At 38.5% G+C, this 20,428-nt stretch overlaps 3 protein-coding genes and 1 long non-coding RNA gene across 5 annotated transcripts; 3 read left to right on the forward strand and 1 right to left on the reverse strand.

Moving 5' to 3' along the window:
• Positions 1-2,768: 2,768 nt before the first annotated feature.
• On the forward strand, positions 2,769-6,139 carry LOC107278892 (uncharacterized). Its single transcript, XR_010734991.1, has 4 exons — positions 2,769-3,156; positions 3,248-3,368; positions 3,831-4,066; positions 4,190-6,139. It is a non-coding gene; the product is annotated as an uncharacterized lncRNA (long non-coding RNA).
• Positions 6,140-10,617: 4,478 nt separating this feature from the next.
• Positions 10,618-15,534, forward strand: LOC4346797 (sulfite exporter TauE/SafE family protein 3). 2 transcript variants are annotated; one of them, XM_015757046.3, is made up of 13 exons: positions 10,618-10,783; positions 10,943-11,216; positions 11,581-11,740; positions 12,490-12,690; positions 12,777-12,841; positions 12,953-12,980; positions 13,060-13,136; positions 13,236-13,322; positions 13,785-13,835; positions 14,338-14,559; positions 14,637-14,730; positions 14,821-14,961; positions 15,047-15,534. In XM_015757046.3, the coding sequence occupies exons 2-13, from the start codon at positions 10,983-10,985 to the stop codon at positions 15,130-15,132; spliced, it is 1,446 nt and encodes a 481-aa protein (XP_015612532.1). In that variant the 5' UTR covers positions 10,618-10,783; positions 10,943-10,982; the 3' UTR covers positions 15,133-15,534. The 2 variants fall into 2 exon arrangements, with proteins under 2 accessions (XP_015612532.1, XP_015612533.1); XM_015757047.3 differs by having other exon boundaries at positions 10,946-11,216.
• A 362-nt stretch (positions 15,535-15,896) lies between these two features.
• LOC4346798 (E3 ubiquitin-protein ligase SIRP1-like) lies at positions 15,897-17,666 on the forward strand. Its single transcript, XM_015795755.3, has 3 exons — positions 15,897-16,428; positions 16,596-16,657; positions 16,827-17,666. Exons 1-3 carry the CDS (start codon positions 16,300-16,302, stop codon positions 17,317-17,319), a joined length of 684 nt encoding a protein of 227 aa, XP_015651241.1. The 5' UTR covers positions 15,897-16,299; the 3' UTR covers positions 17,320-17,666.
• On the reverse strand, positions 17,508-20,222 carry LOC4346799 (uncharacterized). The gene is made up of 4 exons (XM_015795756.3): positions 20,073-20,222; positions 18,266-18,388; positions 18,051-18,170; positions 17,508-17,971 (listed from the first exon to the last, which is right to left on the reverse strand). Exons 1-4 carry the CDS (start codon positions 20,113-20,115, stop codon positions 17,907-17,909), a joined length of 351 nt encoding a protein of 116 aa, XP_015651242.1. The 5' UTR covers positions 20,116-20,222; the 3' UTR covers positions 17,508-17,906.
• Positions 20,223-20,428: the final 206 nt, after the last annotated feature.

Genomic DNA, 20,428 nt, shown 5'->3' on the forward strand with positions numbered 1-20,428 from the left:
GAGGAATACGTTATATTAATGTTGTGTTGGAAATGATTTGTTACGGAAATTCGCAGTTGCTGATGCAAACAGATCTTGTAAGAGATTTTACATGAGAAGTGTAAGATCTTTAAGAATGTTAACGGCTTAGTGTGCTGACATATTGGCGTAGCATTATTTGGTCAAAGTAAATGGTAAGCTGGAAACCTTGAATACGTTGCTTGTGTTGAGAGCACATTTTATCACTGGAGTAAGAACAGTTACTGAAGCACATGTCTTTGCTGAAGTTCAGTCATGGAATATGTGAAAGCTTGGAATGTCTGAAAAAAGAAAAGCAAGCAATATTTTCTCTTTACAGTACAAAAATATCCAGATTAACTAGTGGAATAACTTGAAGAATTTTGCATTGACTTTACATGGTAACTCGATCACAATCAGTTACTTTTTTGTGCAACATATCAATGTGAGGGGTAGCTGTCTGCAATTCACTGACTGATGAATGATCAGCTGCCTCTGTCTAAATATGGAGCACTACAGAAGCTCAGAGTTAGGTGTTTTCACCCTAATGATTCTATACCAATAGCGTCCCTGCCCCTTCTTTTTGTTCAATCAATATAGCTTTGCAGCCCTTCTGGTAGCTCCCATGACCAAGTTTGTAGTACTAATTTAAGTTTAGTACCATATTGGTTTTGGTCTAGACTAGAAGTCCTCATGCAGCCCACATATTTGGGTCTTGGCCTGCAACATCAATACAGCATTTCGCTAACAATTTTTGAACCTAAGCACAAAATAATCCAATTTTCATCTAAAATTAGCTATGCATATTGTGTTGTACTATTACTATTTATTGTGTTTATACAAATGAAGAAAACTGGACAGTATTTGTTGACCTAAATGGAATATAGCAATACTACTTGTGGCTTTCATAAAGCAGAAATACCTTTGGCTGGACATTGCTGCTGATATGTGAATACGGTAAGATATTCAGAAGGAGCCATTAGTTTTCTTGGATTTCGTTGCTTCATGGTCTACATATTTATAGCACAAGGGCTGTTGGGTGCATAGGACTCCTTGGGCCCTCAACTGATTGAGAACATAGATCGTGCTAACTGGATCTTTTGTATGTGCATGAATCATTTTGTTGGCAATATCCAGTGCCATCATTTCTGACCTGATATGGATAATTGGCCATGTTTATTGCTTCCCTCAAATCAGTTTATATGTGCAATCTTACTAACACCCAGGCTGCACTAGTAAGCAAAATAGTTTTAGCAGCACTAGTACGCAAAATAGTTTTAGCTAGTCCATACATCTAGCAGGGATTTGTAAATGATGTAGAAGAAAGATAAAATACTTCATAATATGATGACACTCTAGGACTTTCATATCTCTCATTACTTAGGTTGAGACTTGAAACTTGAGAGGCATATCAAAATTTGGCTCTTTCAGTGGAACCTGTTGCCCTGTTTGTAATCCACATAAAGCTAGACCTGGCATGCTTACATTGCCTATACTTATGACTTACAAGGTACTCCCTCCATTCCAAATTGATCTACATATAGTCTTTCTCCATTCCAAATTGATCTACATATAGTCTTTCTGAGGTTATTCCTAAATGATCTACATATTTGTATTCATTCATTAGGTCTATTCGTTATTTGTGCACTGGAGTAAATGGATCTACATGCACACAAGTATTTATAACCCACATGCAATATCTTAATTTGCTATTGGCTAGGAAATAGTGGGGATGGTGCATGCATTGAGTTTGTTGCTAGAGTAAATATAGTATGAGAGAGTTATTAGCTTTTCTTGGTCTTGATGTACCTATGAAATATGTAGATCAATTTAGAATGGAGGGAGTACATTGACAAACATAAGATCCTGGGACTCGTTAATTGTTATTTTTAACAACAAAAGTACAACAGGTTGGCCATTTGTCCCTCCTAACAGATAAGCAAAATGATGACATTTCAGGTCCTTATCAAGTACTGATGCTATCACATGAAGCATACTAACAGTTTCACATGGGAGAAAATATTACTGCACAGAAAAATGAGCCTACATCATTGCAGTTGTAGGTATCTCTATCAAAGTAAATGCACCAACAAGAGCGATCAGTCTCTGTGTTTTTCTCCCTTGCTGAGAGGCATTACAAGTGTCACTGCCAATGAGGCACATGGTAGGACATATGAGTGTCCTTGCTTTTCTTTAGACAAAATTTGATACCAGTGGTTATTATTTGACCTTTCAGGTACCTGGCAAAGGGCCTCTGTTGCCATGACTGTTGGATCCCAGAATCCTGTGTAAACGTTCAAAGAATACATTTTATCATCATAACACATAGGTTATGGCTGCTTTTATTTTTTTTTTGCCCCCTAAAGATATCAGGTTTCTTGTAATATTTTTCATTAGGATTTTTACTATGTTAGTAACTACTACCTCCATATTTTAATGTATGACGCCATTGACTTTTTATCTAACATTTGACCATTCATCTTATTCAAAAAATTTATGTTATTATCATTTATTTTGTTGTGACTTGATTCATCATTAAATGTTCTTTAAGCATGTCATAAATATTTTCATATTTGCATAAAATTTTTGAATAAAACGAATGGTTAAACGTTGGTAAAAAACAATGGCGTCATACATTAAAATACGGAGGGAGTAGAAAATAAAGTTCTTGAGATACAAACATTGGATGATTGGTGTAGTCATTCTTCCCCCTTTTTTGGTTGTAATGCAGCTAATATTGGCAAAGCTTCTGGATTGGAATGGAAGTACATCTTGCTGCCATCGAGAAATGGAATGGTTAGGGGCAAATTGAAGATGTTGAATGCCTCTGCTATCACTAGTACGTACTCCCAATTTGTTTCTACCAAATGTATATTTTGAGGCATGATCTTCATCTGGATCCCCAGCGCCACGCTATCCAAATAGCATTCCACCATGAAGAAGAATGGAACTCCTTGCATGCGACCAAGATATGCTGCAAATTCGAAAGGAATGGCTGTAAAGCTTGTGGTGCAAATGAATTTTGGCACGCAACTGTTGATGCTGTTCCTTCTGGGTCTCTCTCTGTTCTTTGTTTGGCTTGTGACTGAAAGCAACCATTATCATCATGTGAAGCCATGCATAACAGCGGGAATCAGGAAAGAGAATCCTCCATGAAAGGTATGGAATATCTCAGTCATGCCATGAGTGAATGATTCATTACCCTGAAAAGACTTATATCTCATTGTCTGTAGACTGTATTTGATGATAGGTACTAGTACAACTACTACGCAATGTCCCTACAAGGAAAGGAAAGTCCTCAAAGATTGGATCTACATCTAATTGTCAAGTTGTCATACTCCTTGCTGGAGAGGGTCCTACGACTTCTCAAGGTATGTTTATATTACTTATTCAGTAGGAAAAGCAAAATATGCAATCACTGGTAAGCCTGCATGCGTTTAGATGGCAACTTGCAGCTAATCTGGTCGTATTACATCATTAATGGCTGGCTTAGTTTCTGGAGATCTGTGTTCATTTGAAACAAAATGAACATGGCATGTGGGCTGTGCATATGTCTGTAAATGCGGAGTACTAGTACTGCCTAGTTGCTGAATGGGATACTTACTAGCGTGCCCCATTGGTAATAAAATGTCAGATCCCCAGCCTGTGTTTTCATCTTCATGTCTCTTTCCAAGAAAACTAGAAGTTTGAGCTTCGCTTATTCTGTAGATAAGGATTGAAGGAACCCTGCGTCGGACAGAAAACTGTGCAATTTGTTTCATAGTTCAACCATGTGAAAATTTTGCTTAATTCAGACAATGCTGAGCAAGCATATGCAAACTTTCATATTGCAGTGATGTCTAGCAGAGCAGTACCTTGCCAGCATGGTACTGAGTCGTTGTTTTGTCCTTCTCCAGCAGGGCGCGATCTTCTCTGGAATAGTACTTCTATGTGGTCTGATCCGATGCAAGGTCATGAAAATCCCTTAACTTTAGGTCCTGTTCTTTTCCACTTACCGAATATGGATTATGGCAGGCACGCTTTTCACGCTTCTATACAATATGATTTTCCTGAAAACTTTCTTCATCAGGTATTTCTTTGATAACTTTTATAAACCAACTATTCAACTTTTATAATATCTAATCCATTCATTTGTGCTCTTAAATAATTGTTATGAACTCAGCTTGATCAATTGTCTCAATTATCTTGACAGATGATGGATATAAGCCTTGTTCGGTTAATCTCAAGGCCAAGGGAATTCGGTGAGGAATTATCCCCCTTAACTTCCTCTAATCACTTCCTTGGAATTTGGTGAGGAATTATCCCCCTTAACTTCCTCTAATCACTTCCTTTTGGGGATTAACCGAATAAGCCCTTATACGGTTATATGCTACTACTTTTATCCTAAAATATAAGTATTTTTAGTTATGAATATGAATAATTGTGTATTCAAATTTATAGCCAAAAGGTGCTATATTATGGGAGGAGTACTAACAGCCTTATCTTTTCGCTTATGTTTATACTTATCAGCTAAAATTTAAATTTTCAACCTTAAATATAAAGTTGATTTTGGGGTTTTTTATCGTAATTTATTTTCAGCCTTTGCTTTTATATCGTTAAGAACACGTGTATAAAAGTTTTATTCACAAATTATTTTTTAATTGCAAATATGCCGTTTCGCTTTTTTTCTCCAATATGCCAAAGGACGAGGCTAAGTTGCTAGCCCACCCCTCAGCATTCAATGGTTCCAGTTGCATATTTTGTCCGTACAGTTGGAAGGAGTAGGTGGAACGGTGGAAAGGGTATCTTCTTTCTCAGATTTGTCCGAGTTATTCCTATCTGCTATACTAGTACCTGCACCATGTGTACCATGTGCTGTTTTTTTAAAAAACTCCTCGCAGATCAGAGCATGACTTCTCGGGATTGAGACTTGCATGTGGCCGCTGAGAGGATGTACAAGAGAATTCGATCTGGATCCTGGCCAGACTGAACTCCATTGCCAAACTTCTCTGAGGGTGTGTTTTCCTGAAAAAAGCTGAAAAAAGTTGAAAGTATGCGGAAAGTTGGAAGTTTGAAAAAAAAGTTTAAAGTTTAGGTGTGTAGAAAAGTTTTGAATGTGATATGATGGAAAGTTGGTAGTTTAGTGTAGTTGAGAGTGAACTAAACACAGCCTGAGTTTTGATCTGAATAGCATCAACGTATAAAACTCTGCATCTGGATTCTGGCATTCTTAAGGCAAGTCCAAGAAACTTTGTGCGAGCCTGATGGACGGCTCCCATGACTGGAGCCTTATTCCCTTGTTACTTCCTTCAACTCAAAATAACTTCATTTTTTTATCTTAGATGCTAAAAACAAGATAGAGGAACCAAAGTACCCTACATTAATAAAAAGTAGTATTCTTAAGTGGGTAGGTGAGAGTAAGCCAGAGGTATTAAAGGAATAGGTTTTTGCGGACCGAGAGTGTATACGAGAGGATAGAAATGAACTTATTTTGGGACAAATGATTGAGGCTAAAAGTAAACTTATTTTGGATAGTACTCCCTCTATCCCATTTGAAGTACAGTTGTGGGTTTCAGTGCTTGACATTTGACCGTTCATTTTATTTGAAAAATTTTATGAAAAAAATTAAAAATAAGTTACGTATAAGGTACTATTCATGTTTTATCATTTAATAACAATGAAAATACTAATTACAAGAAATTTTTAAATGAGATGGATGGTCAAACGTTAGACACTGGAACCCACAAATGGGATAGAGGAGTAGTAGATCAGATAGGGAGCAGAAGTGAACTGACAGTTTTGTCCCTGTTTAGTTTCTCTTTTACGTGTAACCTAATCTGATTATCAGAAAGATCACATGGACCAGTGAGGTGATGTGATGCATTGTGCCTGCTGGCTTTCATTGTCGATTGGAGAGGGATCTTGGCAGCATTCTGGTTGCACTGTGCGCCCCATAGGCTCTCCGGCCTGTGCTATCCTGTTGCTGACGCTGATGTGAGCTTCAAGCAGATGCAATGCTAAAATGCTTGGCTGTGAGATCTCCAACAAATTTGTTTTTCGAGAACATGTAGGAGATCCACGTACTTTGATATCAAATGAGATCAAGTTTAGTGGCAACTTGGCAAGATGTAAATTTGATGCTGTGCAAGGGCCTGTAGTCCGTACGTACTAAGATCACCCAACATTTTTTATTAGAGAGATCCTGCAGAAATAAATAGAAAATTTTACAATAGCTCCATATATTTTGGTACAAGTTACTTACGATTATAAGGGTTTTGACATGCTACATATAACTATATGTACTATAGTTCTATAAAACCATACTACTCTAGTAACTATTTTTTCTTTCAGCTACTGAACTATGAAATTCTAAATATGAAATTCTAAACTTGTATCCGAAATTTATGAGGTTATTAAATCCATCAACTAAATGCCATACCTACCTAAGTTACTTCCTCCGTTCTCACATATGTAATTTTTAGCTTCAAACTGAACATATGAATTTGGATAAGGTTTGTCTAGATTCATAACCAAAATTGCTATAGTTTGGGATAGAGGGAGTAGATATTTTCTATTGTGCTACAATATTAAATTAAGAGTAAATTTTACTTTTGGCCAGTTATTATTGCCTGAGTTTCATTTTGGACTAGGTTATTTCTAATGTTTTCACTTTGGTCCAGGATTTCTTACCCTCTATTGTACATTGGACCACTTTTTTGTTTGCCACTCCTTGATTTCATTAGCAAGCTTATCAGCAGCACAATAAACCAATCAATATTCCATCTAACCATGATTTCTTAACTCCTTGATTTAGCTGGTTGACTTCTACTTTTTTTCCTTTATTAAAAAATCATGTGAGCTTAGAACAAGTCACTCTATTGAGCTTGCATGCAGCAGCTACAGCAGCCAGCGATCATGAGGCTTGATTTTGTTAGCTCCTCAAGCTCGGGAACAGAGCAGAGAGAGAAGGGATCCCAGTGTTATGCTTGATCATCTATTCATCCTTAAGATCCATGGCGCAGGTGCTTAATAGAAAAAATGAGGAAAGAGAAGAGATGGAGAAGAAGGGTGGTCCAATTTGAAACTATTGTAAATTTATATAATCCAAAGTGATAAGATAACTTTACCCCTTGTCCAAATTGAAATTTTGGTAAAAATACCTAGCCCAAAGTGCAATTAACTCTTAAATTTAAATTAGTTAACAGTGTGGGTTTATAAAACCTTAAGATCATAAAAATCCAAGGATATGTTAATGTGTCAAACTATTGTGTTTTCTATAGGAAAAGGATAATATTGTGTACAGTTTTTTTTCCTTATAGAACTCTTGAAAAGGCTAACGTGACATGTTGTGGACTTGTGGGTAAATCTAGATTTTCTATGATTTTTTCTACAGTAAAATCAAACGGTTGATAGCTTTGTTTGTAAGAGTTGCGATAGCCATCTTTTCTACAACACGAACTCAGGTTCATTGAAATTTACTATGTACTCATAAATAAATTACGAGTTTTTCAGTGAATGTGACATCACATTTTGGTATTCGTCAACAGTTGTCTGGATGCACCTAAATGAATGGATGACACAACCCGTCTGTTGCCAAGTTTTTAGGACTATAGCCAAGTAGATGGTTGAGGTCCAGTACTCTACAATGCTTGGGTCTAGGGATTTCACACTTTCTCAGAGGTGTGAGTGCATGTTGTGCAAAAGAAAAAAAAAGAGACAAAATTAAATCGGATTTTTTCTTTTGAAAATTAACTTACTATGACTGCTAAAGTTATATTAATTTTCAAAAAAAAAATTTCAAAATTAAATCGGCTGCTAAAGTTAATTAGCATGGTCGTTCATGCTGACAACAAGACAGACACAACATGTGAGGTGTGGCCTCAGCCTCACAATCTTGTCTTCTTTAGCAGCCGTCCAAATGGTGATGAGCGGTGAGTGAGGGCATCAACATGACTTTGAGGGATACATATGGGGAAACGGCCAAATGGTGGAACCTCATCACTGCTGCAAAAATATTAACAACCAGAAAAAATAAATTTGTGAGATCCGGGTGACATGCTAGCTAGTTTATGAAATCATGGTTATACTAGTCAACTGATTATTTTGTTTAGTTTTCTAATGTGAAAGAATATAGTTTGTCATGTTCTGGCTTGTTAATAATTTTTTTAGATAAAAGAAAGTTTTTATTGAACTCAAGCAACTGAGATTACTCTCGACCACCGCATAAATTCCGACTTGTTGATCCACCATGAAAAATGCATTTGTACTATAGCACAAAACTAAAGAACCAAGAATTTATCAGCAAAACAAAAGGCTACAACCAAATAAAGGACATCAGATATTGTTGCTTACTTTTTGTGATATATCTACATCAACTTGAATTGGAAAAAGGGAAAGAGGGAGGGAAGAAAAGATAGCACTGAAGAATCCATCTCCCATACCGGAGAGAGACAAGCACAAGCACAGCAATGCATAGCAAAGGTTGGAAACAATCTGCTGCCACAGAGATGATACATGCCAAGTGTCCTTGAACAACAGTGCCCTCTAAAACCTTTTGCTTTTGTCCATTTGAGAAAGAGAACATTCTTTCAGCGGAGCCCAATTAAAAATAGTGCTGCTGTGATATTCTCCACTTTCTGATATTAGCATTGTCAAACAAACAGAAGTAGCAGACACAAAAGGGCATCACCAATATTTACTACCTACTTTGTGAATAAAGGTGGACCCTACATTAGTAAGTATTAGATATTGCTGTAACCACAATGGTGAAAGAACAAAAGTGAGTAGTAAGCTAGACCCTACAATCATTAACCACGAGAGAAAGATGAGAGAAATCATTTGTTCATTCCTTATGAAGTAGTAAGCATATTACTTGGTATTAGTTACTTACTACTCCCACAATGTATATAACCTGGTAGTAATAGTATTTTATTTCTTATTACCCACTTTAGATGCACATTATATTGTGGATGCCCTAAGGCGCATATCTTAGTGTTGTATACTCAGGCTGCATGTATATGTTCACCATATATTTATTTTTGGCACAGATTTAGTTGTTAGGGTATGTTAAAGATAGAGACAATAAAAATTGCAACCACACATATATGTCAAAATGATATTTTATTATCTTTCTTTTCTTTTTTATATTCACCATATAGCGAAATCTTCTTCATAAAAGGCTAAGAGTTCATATTAAGCTCAACAACGATGTTTCTCCATCATTTCTTCTGTTTCATATACATAAACAAATTTATGTAGTAGACAACCTAAGAGTCTGCTATTAATTAATGTTATACATGCTCTTAAATGTTTGTCAATTCCTTATTGTTTTTTAGTCGTTTAACTGTAGCAAACTGCATGGACGTGCAACGTTCCAAGTTTCACGGTTTGTTCTTAATCAGTTGTACAACTTCCAGCGCTGTGTTGTTCATTGAACACTGCAAGTTCTCCAGTAGTAGAACTACCTGTACTTACGTGCTTTTAAAAATTAGTTAATTGAGTTCAAAAAATTAGTTTATTTTTATGACTTTAAAAACCATATGGGTTTGACATGGGCGCATGTGATGCTATTTTTTTCAGTTAAAAAAGTTGTCGCCGTTTCTATGGAGTCTGAATTAAGGTTGGGGCTTGATCTGGTTATAGATATTTCATTCACCTACCAGGCTACATCTACATTGCTCCATTCGTGTTATTTTAAGTGTAGTCGTAGATTTTCGTATCCAACGTTTAACCATCCGTCTTATTTAAAAAATTTATAAAAAATTTTAAAAAATAAGTTACGTTTAAAATAATATTCATATTTTATTATCTAATGACAATAAAAATACTAATCATAAAAAATTAAATAAGACGGACGGTCAAACATTGAACACATGAACCTACAACTGCATTTAAAATGGGACTGAGGGAGTACCAAAGTGTTCAGTTCTTTTACTACATGAACCATTTATTTACTAATTACTAGCACAATAGAAAATCAATTTTTTTTCACAAGGTAGCCTTTACTTAGAAGCATCTGTTTAGGTCTCTCCTGAAGTTACTAGCACGTCATTTTGAGCTTTACTCTACCAATTAAAAGATCCCTAAACTTTTTAGTAGGTCCTACTCCCACGTCAAGACAAGACAAGCTTGCTTTTATATGTACTAGTAGAACTAGAATAAGCATCAATCAATCTAAGCAAGTCAGCAAGTCTAAAAAAGTTTGTGATTATAACAAATACGGAGTACTATCCATTTTCATCCAGAAACTTGGAAGTGAAAAGATATAGCAAGGATTCATTTTTTTTCCCCTCTCATGAAGTCATAAACCGCAAGGTAATGCTACAATTATTCTAGTTCCCAATTTCCAAATACAACTTGCACAAATATTAAAATTCAATCTAAGGCAGCAAGTTTTTATATTCTGAAAATTACCAAGAAATATCATTCGGAGTGTGACCCAAAAAATTCTAAACATGATACTACTACATGGCCGCAACTTGTGCAGATTTTTGTGTGTGAAGAAGAAACAAATAGCAATAAAAAAACAAATGCAGATTTCAACGGGGCCATCTTCCACAATATCGTGAGAGTTCAGTGTCCATGTGCGAAAAGTGCCATCCCTCTCTAAATTTGGCACCGAGTTCATCGCCTCCTCCCTTCACACGTTCATCTGCTTCTCTCTCTCATCTCTCTTCTGCCATTGTTCTTGCATTTCATCCGGTTCTGAGAGCGTCTCATCGACTCTCTTACCCCGGTTTCTTCCGCGGTTTTTCCTCGTCCTGTGCACGCCAAGATTTCCCAAGAAACCCGCTCGCTCGCTGCCCTTGTACGTCTCCCAAATCCGAAACCGCGAGAGAAGAAGAAAAAAAAAAGAAAGCGTTTTGATTCCGTGATTTCTGAATTCTTGTTCTCTCTCTTGCGGCAAGAAAAGGGGACAAGCTCTGAATCTTTTTTTTCTTGCAAAAATTCTGTGTCTTTGGAGCAGCAGAGAGCGAAGGGCGGTGCGGAATTGGAGAGGGAGAGGGATGGGGAGGAGGACATGGCAGTGGCACGCCATTGCGGCGCTCGGCGTCGCGTGCGCGGCCGCCGCCGCCGTGGCCGCCGATAGGAGAGCCTTCTCGGTGACCTCGGCCGCCGGCGGCGGCGCCGCGGCGGCGGCGGCGGTGGTGGCGGCGACGCCGGAGGAAGTGGGCATCCTTCGGAAGGTGGCCAATTTCTTGTGGCAGACTGATGGCAACTCGTACCACCACGTTTGGCCGGTAAATACAGACAGACCACACCTTTTTCTTGGAGCTTTTTTTTTTGTAAATTAGCATTCAGATTCTGCTTCACTATTTTGCTTTGAACTCATGAACTGTTTTGTTAATTGAGGGGGATGGGATACTTTTTAGTAGTACTTCTTTATGTTTGTTTCACTGGGATGTGTTTGCTGAGTTTTGTGGGTACAATGGGATTCAGCTTGAGTCATGCATGTTAAAACTGAATTATTTTGCAATTGGTTAAGTCTTCTCAGGTAGTTTAAGCTTCAGATTGTACCTTTTGTGATTGTGTACTTTTGCAATTGGTTTTTAATGTTTTCGGACATATTGTGTCAATTTGGTGATATATTAGTGTTGTCTATAGGAAATGGAATTAGGATGGCAAATAGTGCTGGGATCACTGATCGGATTCTTCGGCGCGGCATTCGGGAGTGTGGGCGGCGTTGGAGGTGGTGGGATCTTTGTGCCAATGCTGACTTTGATCATTGGGTTTGATCCAAAGTCATCTACTGCAATATCAAAATGTGAGGATCTAACACCACTCTCTTGTGTGCACCTGTTTATGCTCTGAAATCTGAAAGGAAACAGTTCGTATTGTCCCAACAAATTGATTTCTTAAGCTTGTTTTTTGGTGATTCACGTGTACCTTAGTCTGCATTTTTTACGGTATCTTGTTTGTCCACTTTTTGGTCTGTTTATGCCTTTGCAAAGTGAAAGACTGAAAAATTGGGATGCTTAATTATATGTCCTAGCAGTGGCAGTTGGTGTTATTTCCTTCTCCGTTTTTGTACTAGGCAGGTTGTTGTGGTGGTTGCTAGTCCTAGATTCATGTGTACATGGATTCCTCATTTTCCCTTGTATATCAAAGTACGAGTAGTGTATATTTATAACCATAAATAGGGAATATACAAAGATGAAAAGGTTGTGCAGCAATTGCACTTTGAAGTATTGATATGCAAATCTAAAATACGGAATATCCATGAACGTCTAAAGGGACTAAAAGTGTATATGCAGTTCTGTGACTTCATTTCTTGGATTTATTTTCTACTTTTCTTTATATATTAAAATAATAACTTTCTGGTTAGCTTCTCTGTATTGTGGATGAAAGGTGCTTCTCCATTTTGGGGTATAGATAATTTTTCTTTGGGATTTTTTACTTTGTACTGTTACTTGGTTCAGTACAATTCAAGTAAAATCTGGTTTTTGACCTGCTTTCTCACTACTACATATTGTAATTGCTAATTTTAATGAGACATTATACTCTTCGGGACAGGTATGATCATGGGTGCAGCTGTCTCAACTGTCTACTACAATCTCAAGCTTAAACATCCTACGTTGGACATGCCAGTGATTGACTATGACCTAGCCCTGCTGATCCAGCCTATGCTAATGCTTGGGATCAGCATTGGTGTTATTTTCAATGTTTTATTCCCTGACTGGCTGGTCACAGTTCTCCTTATTATCCTTTTCCTAGGTACTCAATTCATTCCAATGCGTCTACCATTGCACATCTAGTTCCTCACTGATAACCTCAGTTTGCATCTCCGTACTAAACCACAGGCACATCAACTAAAGCTTTTCTGAAGGGTGTTGAGACATGGAAGAAAGAGACAATAATCAAAAGGGTAATTGATTTTTTTCGATTGACTTGCCATCTTTGTAAACAATGACTCTCAATTTTCCCGGCTTTTATTTCATTTCTGGTGTACTAATGGGACTATTTCCATTTCTTCCAGGAGGCTGCAAAACGATTGGAGCAAACCAGTAAGAGAGCTCGAAATCATAGTGCTGCTCGTCTGTCACAAAATGCAAAGTCTGTTGCTTATATTTTCCAACCTTTCAGGTGAAGAACCAGAATATGCACCACTTCCTACTGGACCAGGCGCTGTAGCTGATGCAAAAAGGCCATCAGATGAAGCGGTAAATTAAAATCTGATGTTGATACACATGATCCCCTGCATTCTTGGAACCATAATCATAAAGAATTTAAGTTTGAATTTCTCCAATATTTCATTTCAGGCATCACTTATGAAGAACATTTACTGGAAGGAGTTTGGCCTTCTTGCATTTGTGTGGATGGCATTCCTTGTTCTTCAGGTCACAAAGGTGATTGTTTTAACACAAAGCTGCACACAAAGATAGTAATCAGTGTCAACTTCATCTAGTTTTTCAGTTTCTCACCAAGTGTTCACCTGCAAATTTGCACATATTTCAAGTTACTCCTAAATCCTAATATTTTCTCTGCTTCTTTTTACCCTTTCTGGCCAAGCATTCTTTATATTCTGTGTTTGCAGCATAATGATGTCATGATCATTTATCTATCTATTCATGTAATGTCACAATAAAGGTGTGAGGTGAAAGAGCATCCTTTTAGGATTATCATAATCCATAAATAATATGGGTCGTCAAATCAATATATACAATTAATTCCACCATGTTGCTATTTTGTTAAACCACTAGGGAAAGCCTTACTTTTTTTGTGAAATAAAAAAAAGACAAGCATAAAACTGACATTAGCACTAATTTATTCAACAGTAACACTTTAATGTTGTTTTTTCATTTTTGCAGAACTACACAGCTACTTGCTCCAGTTGGTACTGGATCTTAAACCTTCTCCAGGTACTTAAATAACTTCACATGTCTGACCCCTTTATTACACCAGTAATCCATGCTGATGTTTTTATCCTCTAGAAAACTGAAACCAATAAAATTCATCGTTTTACATGTTGGATCGACATCAGATTTTTTGAACTGCCTTGTATATTGATCTTTTCACATTTATGGATTAGCTCACGAGAGATGTATCTTGACTTGTGTATGCTGGTTTTATGTTTTTTTATTCTCTATGTGAAGCTCATGTTCTTATTCATCCCTAAAAAATGGAAACCACTCAAAATTACATATTCAAAATCTTTCACATTGTATGGTATTAAGGTACTTTTACTATATATTTTTATGAAGTAGAATTTCACACCACTTGCTGGACTAGTGTTCACACCAGCCCCTTGTTTTGTTTACTTGCACTTATTCTGGCTTATGGCAAAAGATGGATGTTCTATGGATTGTCCATACATCATTTAGGAAGAGTAGTATGATAATTCTTTCTACTGGTTGGATGTAGATCCCAGTATCAGTTGGAGTGACTATGTATGAAGCGCTGGGCCTGATGAGCGGGAAGAGAGTTCTATCGTCAAAGGGAAATGAACAGACTACACTGAAATTTCACCAGCTCTGCATATACTGCTTCTTCGGTATCACTGCGGGGGTCGTTGGTGGTCTGCTAGGTCTCGGAGGTGGCTTTATCATGGGTCCACTGTTCTTGGAACTTGGCATCCCACCCCAGGTACACTCCATCCCCATTTTTGTTGAGTACTTGAAAGAATATATGCTTTGGCAATAATATCTTAACTGGAACTACAGGTTTCAAGTGCAACAGCCACCTTTGCAATGATGTTCTCATCTTCAATGTCTGTTGTTGAGTACTACCTGTTGAACCGGTTCCCAGTGCCCTATGGTACTCCTATCTATTTGGTTCACATTTTCTATCTTGCATAACTTGCAGAAATAACCATGAACTGAATCAATTTCTTGGCCTTTTATTCAGCTTTGTACTTTGTCATTGTGGCATTCATCGCTGCCATTATTGGCCAGCATGTGGTCAGGAGGTTGATCAATTGGTTAGGACGGGCATCGCTCATCATCTTCATTTTGGCTTTCATGATCTTTGTCAGCGCAATTTCTCTAGGTACTATTTTCTATACCTTACTGTAATTCATCTAATGTCGATGCCTGAACAATGACTCACATGGTATGATGTTTTTTATCCACAGGTGGAGTTGGCATCTCAAACATGATTCATAGGATCAACCAACATGAGTACATGGGGTTTGAGAACCTTTGCAAATATGATGCGTAGGAAGCCATGCGTAAAAAGCAAGCAGGCTTAGAAGAAGTTAATAATACCATAATCCATTTCTCTATCAGCATCAGAACCATGTGGAAGGAGCATTTCAAGATTTGGTTTTCCAATCATGTGACCAGAGAGAATTTGGTCGTGCAACAGCTTGGAGGGGAAAACTGCATGGATTAGAATTCAGATCAATTTTGGAGCACAAATATACTGTTTTCTAGTCTTTAGTTTAAGCCAGTACAGCATGTATCACATATTCACATTGTATGAATCTTCCTGACTCAGGTAGAGTTCTGCCAGAGATTGCATCATCCTAGTCTCCTAGATGGGCATTTTGCTGTGAAAAACATTCATCACATTCTTCAGATGGAGCATAGATACCGTAATGATCATCAGAGCTTCAGATAACTGTGCTGTCATTGTCACTTTATGTACCAATGTTTTGTGGTAAATTACTTTATTCGATGAGCCTGGAAGATAATTTCAGCGTGCCACGCTAGCAAATCGGAAAAGAGCACTTCTGCGTGCTGATCTTAAAAAGAAAAAAGTTTGAATTGAATTGAAGAACAATTTGGTCCATCCCAAAACGAACAAGCAAGAAAGAGTGAAGACCTGGTCCTGACTCTGGCTCCTGAAACGGCTCGATGGAGACCTCGTAAACTGGACCAAAATTTGATCTATCAATCTTGGTTCCATCCAGATTTTACCTTAATTTCCATTAGCATATTTTTCAAACTACTATATGGTGTATCTATAAATTTCTATACGGAAGTGGATTTAAAATATTAGATAAATTCATTTTTCAAATTTATAATAATTAAAACTTAATTAATCATACGCTAATAGGTTTTTTCTTTCCTCAATTAATCATCTTTAGTAGAAACGAACACCACATAACATTCACTTCCATTTTGTAAAGCCGTTTCTCCATTATCCAAAGATATCCACCAAAGATCAACATTGTCTGATCTGATGAAGACTGCAAGGAGAACCTGATGCTTCACTTTCCTTTAGCATCTCTCTACCAAAGCACAAGATTCTTGGTTCTTCTCCACACCTGATAAACTGAGGAAGAATCATATCTGCACCTCCATAGACCTCGTTGATCGATCACACACCTGCAAAAATCCATTCTCTTCCGGCGAGCAGCCGGCAACTCCGGTCGCCGGCGAGATGAGCGGCCGCCGGCCGGACGGGAGCTATGGGCCGGAGTACGGCCCCCAGCCTCCTGAGCATGAGTATGGCTTGTACCATCACTGGCCATCCAGAGGGAGGGCACCTTGGCCTCTCTACCATGGCAGGGTAGCAACTGCTATCAAATTCTCAAAACTCTACTCTTTGATTTCATAAGCAGCAACTGGTTTCTTTTATTTACTTTTTTTTTCCAAGGAAAGAAGTAGCTGGATGATAGAAGTGGTCATATCAACTGTGTATTTGTAAGCATGTTTTTTGTTTGAAATTTGATCCAGGATTATCCTTGGAGATCACTGGAGCAAAGGGTGAGAAGAGAACCTTTTGTGTTTTCCTCCAGGTACAGGATCACAAGACTCATGTTCCTCTTTTCCATTTGAGCTTCACTGCACATGTGATCATTCTCTTTGCAAGGGAGCCATGGAACCATCATCTCTGTCACTTCGGCTCAAAGCAGCCATATATGATCTGTTCAACAGTAACTCATTGCAAACATATGTGCCATTCAGAATCCGCCATATCAACGGTGGCGGTAACCCGAGGCCGAGACAAGAGGACCCCGGACTCACCGATGCCGAGTTCAAGAAGGCGATGGAGCAGCTCAACAAGCAGGCATATAGGTCCTTAGACCCTCATAAGATGGTTGAATCAAACAGAGGAGGCAGAAACCATGCAAAGAGTGCAAGATCCAAGCCAGCTCCAAACAACACGGAAGAGGAGAAAGCATGTACCATATGTTTGGAGACATTCCTGGCTGGGGAGCAGGTGGTGGCCACACCCTGCAACCACATATTTCACCAAGAGTGTATCACCCCCTGGGTGAAGGGGCATGGCAACTGCCCGGTGTGCCGGTTCGCGCTATGCGAGAGGAACACCGTCTCCGACAACAGCCAGAGTGGCGTTGGAGAGGTTGAGGTAGATCTGGACCTGCTGGAGATGATGAGGGCCATGGAGGAGATCTTCAGCCGGGTCACATTCTCAAACTTCATGCCATACAACTAGATGAATCAGCATCAGGTCATGAAGACATGAACTGATGAACAAATGGTATTCCAGTCTTAATATCATGGTGTGCTACTCACTTGCATGATATTCCACTACGAATTTCATCAAGATTTTCTACCTGGCAATCTTGTCAAACTGCTTTGTGAAACCAGGTAATGCATTGCAACAGTACAAACAACAGGATGGATGAACAACTGCATATGCATTAGAGGTAAGGCAGCAAAACTAATTGTGCGAGATGTGCCATATATTTCTTCTGAAACACATACTGTAATCTTACTCCAACTTGTATCATGATAATGAAATATCTAAGAACCATTCTAAGATTTTTAACTCATATAAAAGATTTCTAAGCAGACCATGTTTAAGGTAGCACCAGCAGCAGGGGATATTGTAAAGACTTTATCTAAGGTGGAGGACAACGGCCAAGATGGAAGAGAACTGTGTCCTAACAAGAAGAGACAAAATGTAAGCTGACAGTTACCCAGAACATGCTTAAAATCTTTTATCAAGCATGCTTCAACTACCAGGACACTCAAGGGGTTGTTCTCATTTACAGTTGTTTACATCAGTAGGTCTGCTCTTCAGCTGTCTTGAATCAGGTTGGTTGGTTCACTCAAGACATACTTGGGCAGTTCATACTTCGCACCTGAAATATTAATAACAATATTAGACAATATGAGGTATGCTAAGGAATAAAAAATAGCAAAATAGGTGGAATATCAAACCTCTTTCATCATAGCAGAGAGTCAGATCAGTATTAGAAACAATTATGGCTGCACTTTCCACAATTGCCTGTGCAAGGGACACTTCAGACTCTGCCGCAACACGCAGGGCATCCCAGATTTCTGAGGAAGGCTTAGTAAGTGTAAGAATTACATATACTTATAATGATTGAAGCTAAAGTTATGCATCTAAGGAAAAAGAAGAGAGTGAGTAATACCTTTCCGACCACCATAGTGAGGAGCTGTGTCCCAAAACTCCTCGCGCATCTTCGTGAGCTGGACCATCGTTATCGGTTGGGGGTGCTTCCAGGGCTTAGGCTTCCTGATTTTTTTAGTAGCATCTGTATATTATTCAATAAAAGTCACCATATGAGATGGGCATCAAAGCCCTTGGGAATCTTAATCAAAGGTAGTTGATAATGCATTAATGCATATGAAGATATAAGTCCAATGCTTGCCTTAAATATGCCTTTCGACCATTATCTTGTTGCATATCAATTATCAAGTACTAAATTACTATGTGGCTAACACAAATACACACATTAGCTAGTGCAAATTTGCTGGCAACAAACAAACTATAACTTGATAGGAACAAAATAACACAGACCAGAATCATCCAATCCCAGAGTCTCACAATTTAACCAGTTATACAAACCAGGCTAGAAACACATACAGTTTCATATGGTCTTTCAACTAAACATTACAAATTGATGTCATCAATGATGCAGGAAATGCTCAAGCGTGTATTCAATATCTCTAATATACCATTTGTACTGTAATATTGCCATTTGTATTGTAATATTGCCATGCATCTAAGAATGTCGAGGCACTATCCAATGTATGGGGTACGCTACATTGCATTACTGCATTGTACTTCTCTAACGCTAAGTCGCTAAATCACAGGAAAGTAATTGTAGCCTTGTAGGACAATTGCAAAAACTTGTGTTCTATCAACTGTTACATACATAACACATCAGATAGTCAAGAAAATTTATCACAATTTTACCCAAACTGGAGAAATACATTATTATTATCACGCCTTTGATGTACCAGGTTTCTTCTCAATCAAACTATAAAAATACAATGGTTCGATCAAAAGAAAATGGCGCTCTCCCCGACTAGCACGTCCATCTGAATACATCTCATCAAGCTGCAAAACCCTCACCTCAAAATAACAAAGAGCAATGCATAAAGAGGCATTCTAATATCTAATAGCCGTTCATGGACTCACAAGTCTTTCTCCCATTCTCAAAACAAATCATTGCATTCACCATCACCATACCAGAAACTGTTCAGCGACATTATTAAGAGGTGCGAAAACAAACATCAGGTCTCCTGTTGGCTGTTGCCTCCCATAACACTATCCAAACAGTTGTTTAGCATTAATAACATTATCCTACTGCACAAGAAACCCACACCATTCGCAATGGGGAGAAAAAAGAATCCTTAATTGCAAACAAACAGAAGAAACCCCACAAAAGAGGACAGGTTTAATTCATCTCGCCACACATTCCAGCCTGAAATTTTCACCAACTACCAAAGAGTTGCTAGTACTAATAGCACCCAGTTCCACTGCAGAATCGCTCCAGTCTCTAGTCCAATCAAGTCGAAGACTTTACAACCACCTACGGACAAAAACATCTCGACCGGATAACCTCTAACTCGATTGACATCAACAACTCAAATCTCGACAAGCACACCATGATTCCATGAGTCAAGAACCAATTTTTCACCCTCTATAAAAGAAACCTTTCTTTTTTTTTTCTCCTCCTCACACAATCCGACCCAATTTACTCAATCGCGAGCCGCTGTCACCATTGCGGGCGCTCAAAACACGCCCCACAATCGCAAACAAGAAACGCCCCAGAAAGAACCAATCACCCTCGCGATTCGAGAAACCAAGAACCCGATTCCCCCCCCCCCCCCCCACAACACACACACGTAAGCGCCGCGCCCGCGACGCATCAGCAGGAATCGAAGAACAGGTGGGGGAGGTGGGGGGGTTCCGGGATCGCGGAGGGTTACCGGATTCGGGGGCGCCCATGGGGGTGGATCCTGCGCAGCCCATGGGAATCTGGCGGTGGCGAAGCCGAGAAAAGAAGGGATTTTTGGGGGGAGGCGGCTTCAGCTCCTCCGGCCGAGGCCTCCCTTGGCTTCCGGTGAAAGGAAGGAACTGAAAGCGACTGGGTTTTTCCTTTTTCTTTATATATTGTAGGGTGTGGTAAAGTAGAGATTAGTGTAGTGTTTGAAGCAGATTAATATTATTGTGAAATCCAGTAAAAAATTACTGTGAAATGTGAATTATCTATTTAAATACATAGGTAAATTAAATATATTAAATATATAAAGACTACAAAGCTACTCCCTCCGTACATAAAAAA

Source organism: Oryza sativa, chromosome 9 (genome assembly GCF_034140825.1).
Source record: "Oryza sativa Japonica Group chromosome 9, ASM3414082v1".
Taxonomy (NCBI): domain Eukaryota; kingdom Viridiplantae; phylum Streptophyta; class Magnoliopsida; order Poales; family Poaceae; genus Oryza; species Oryza sativa.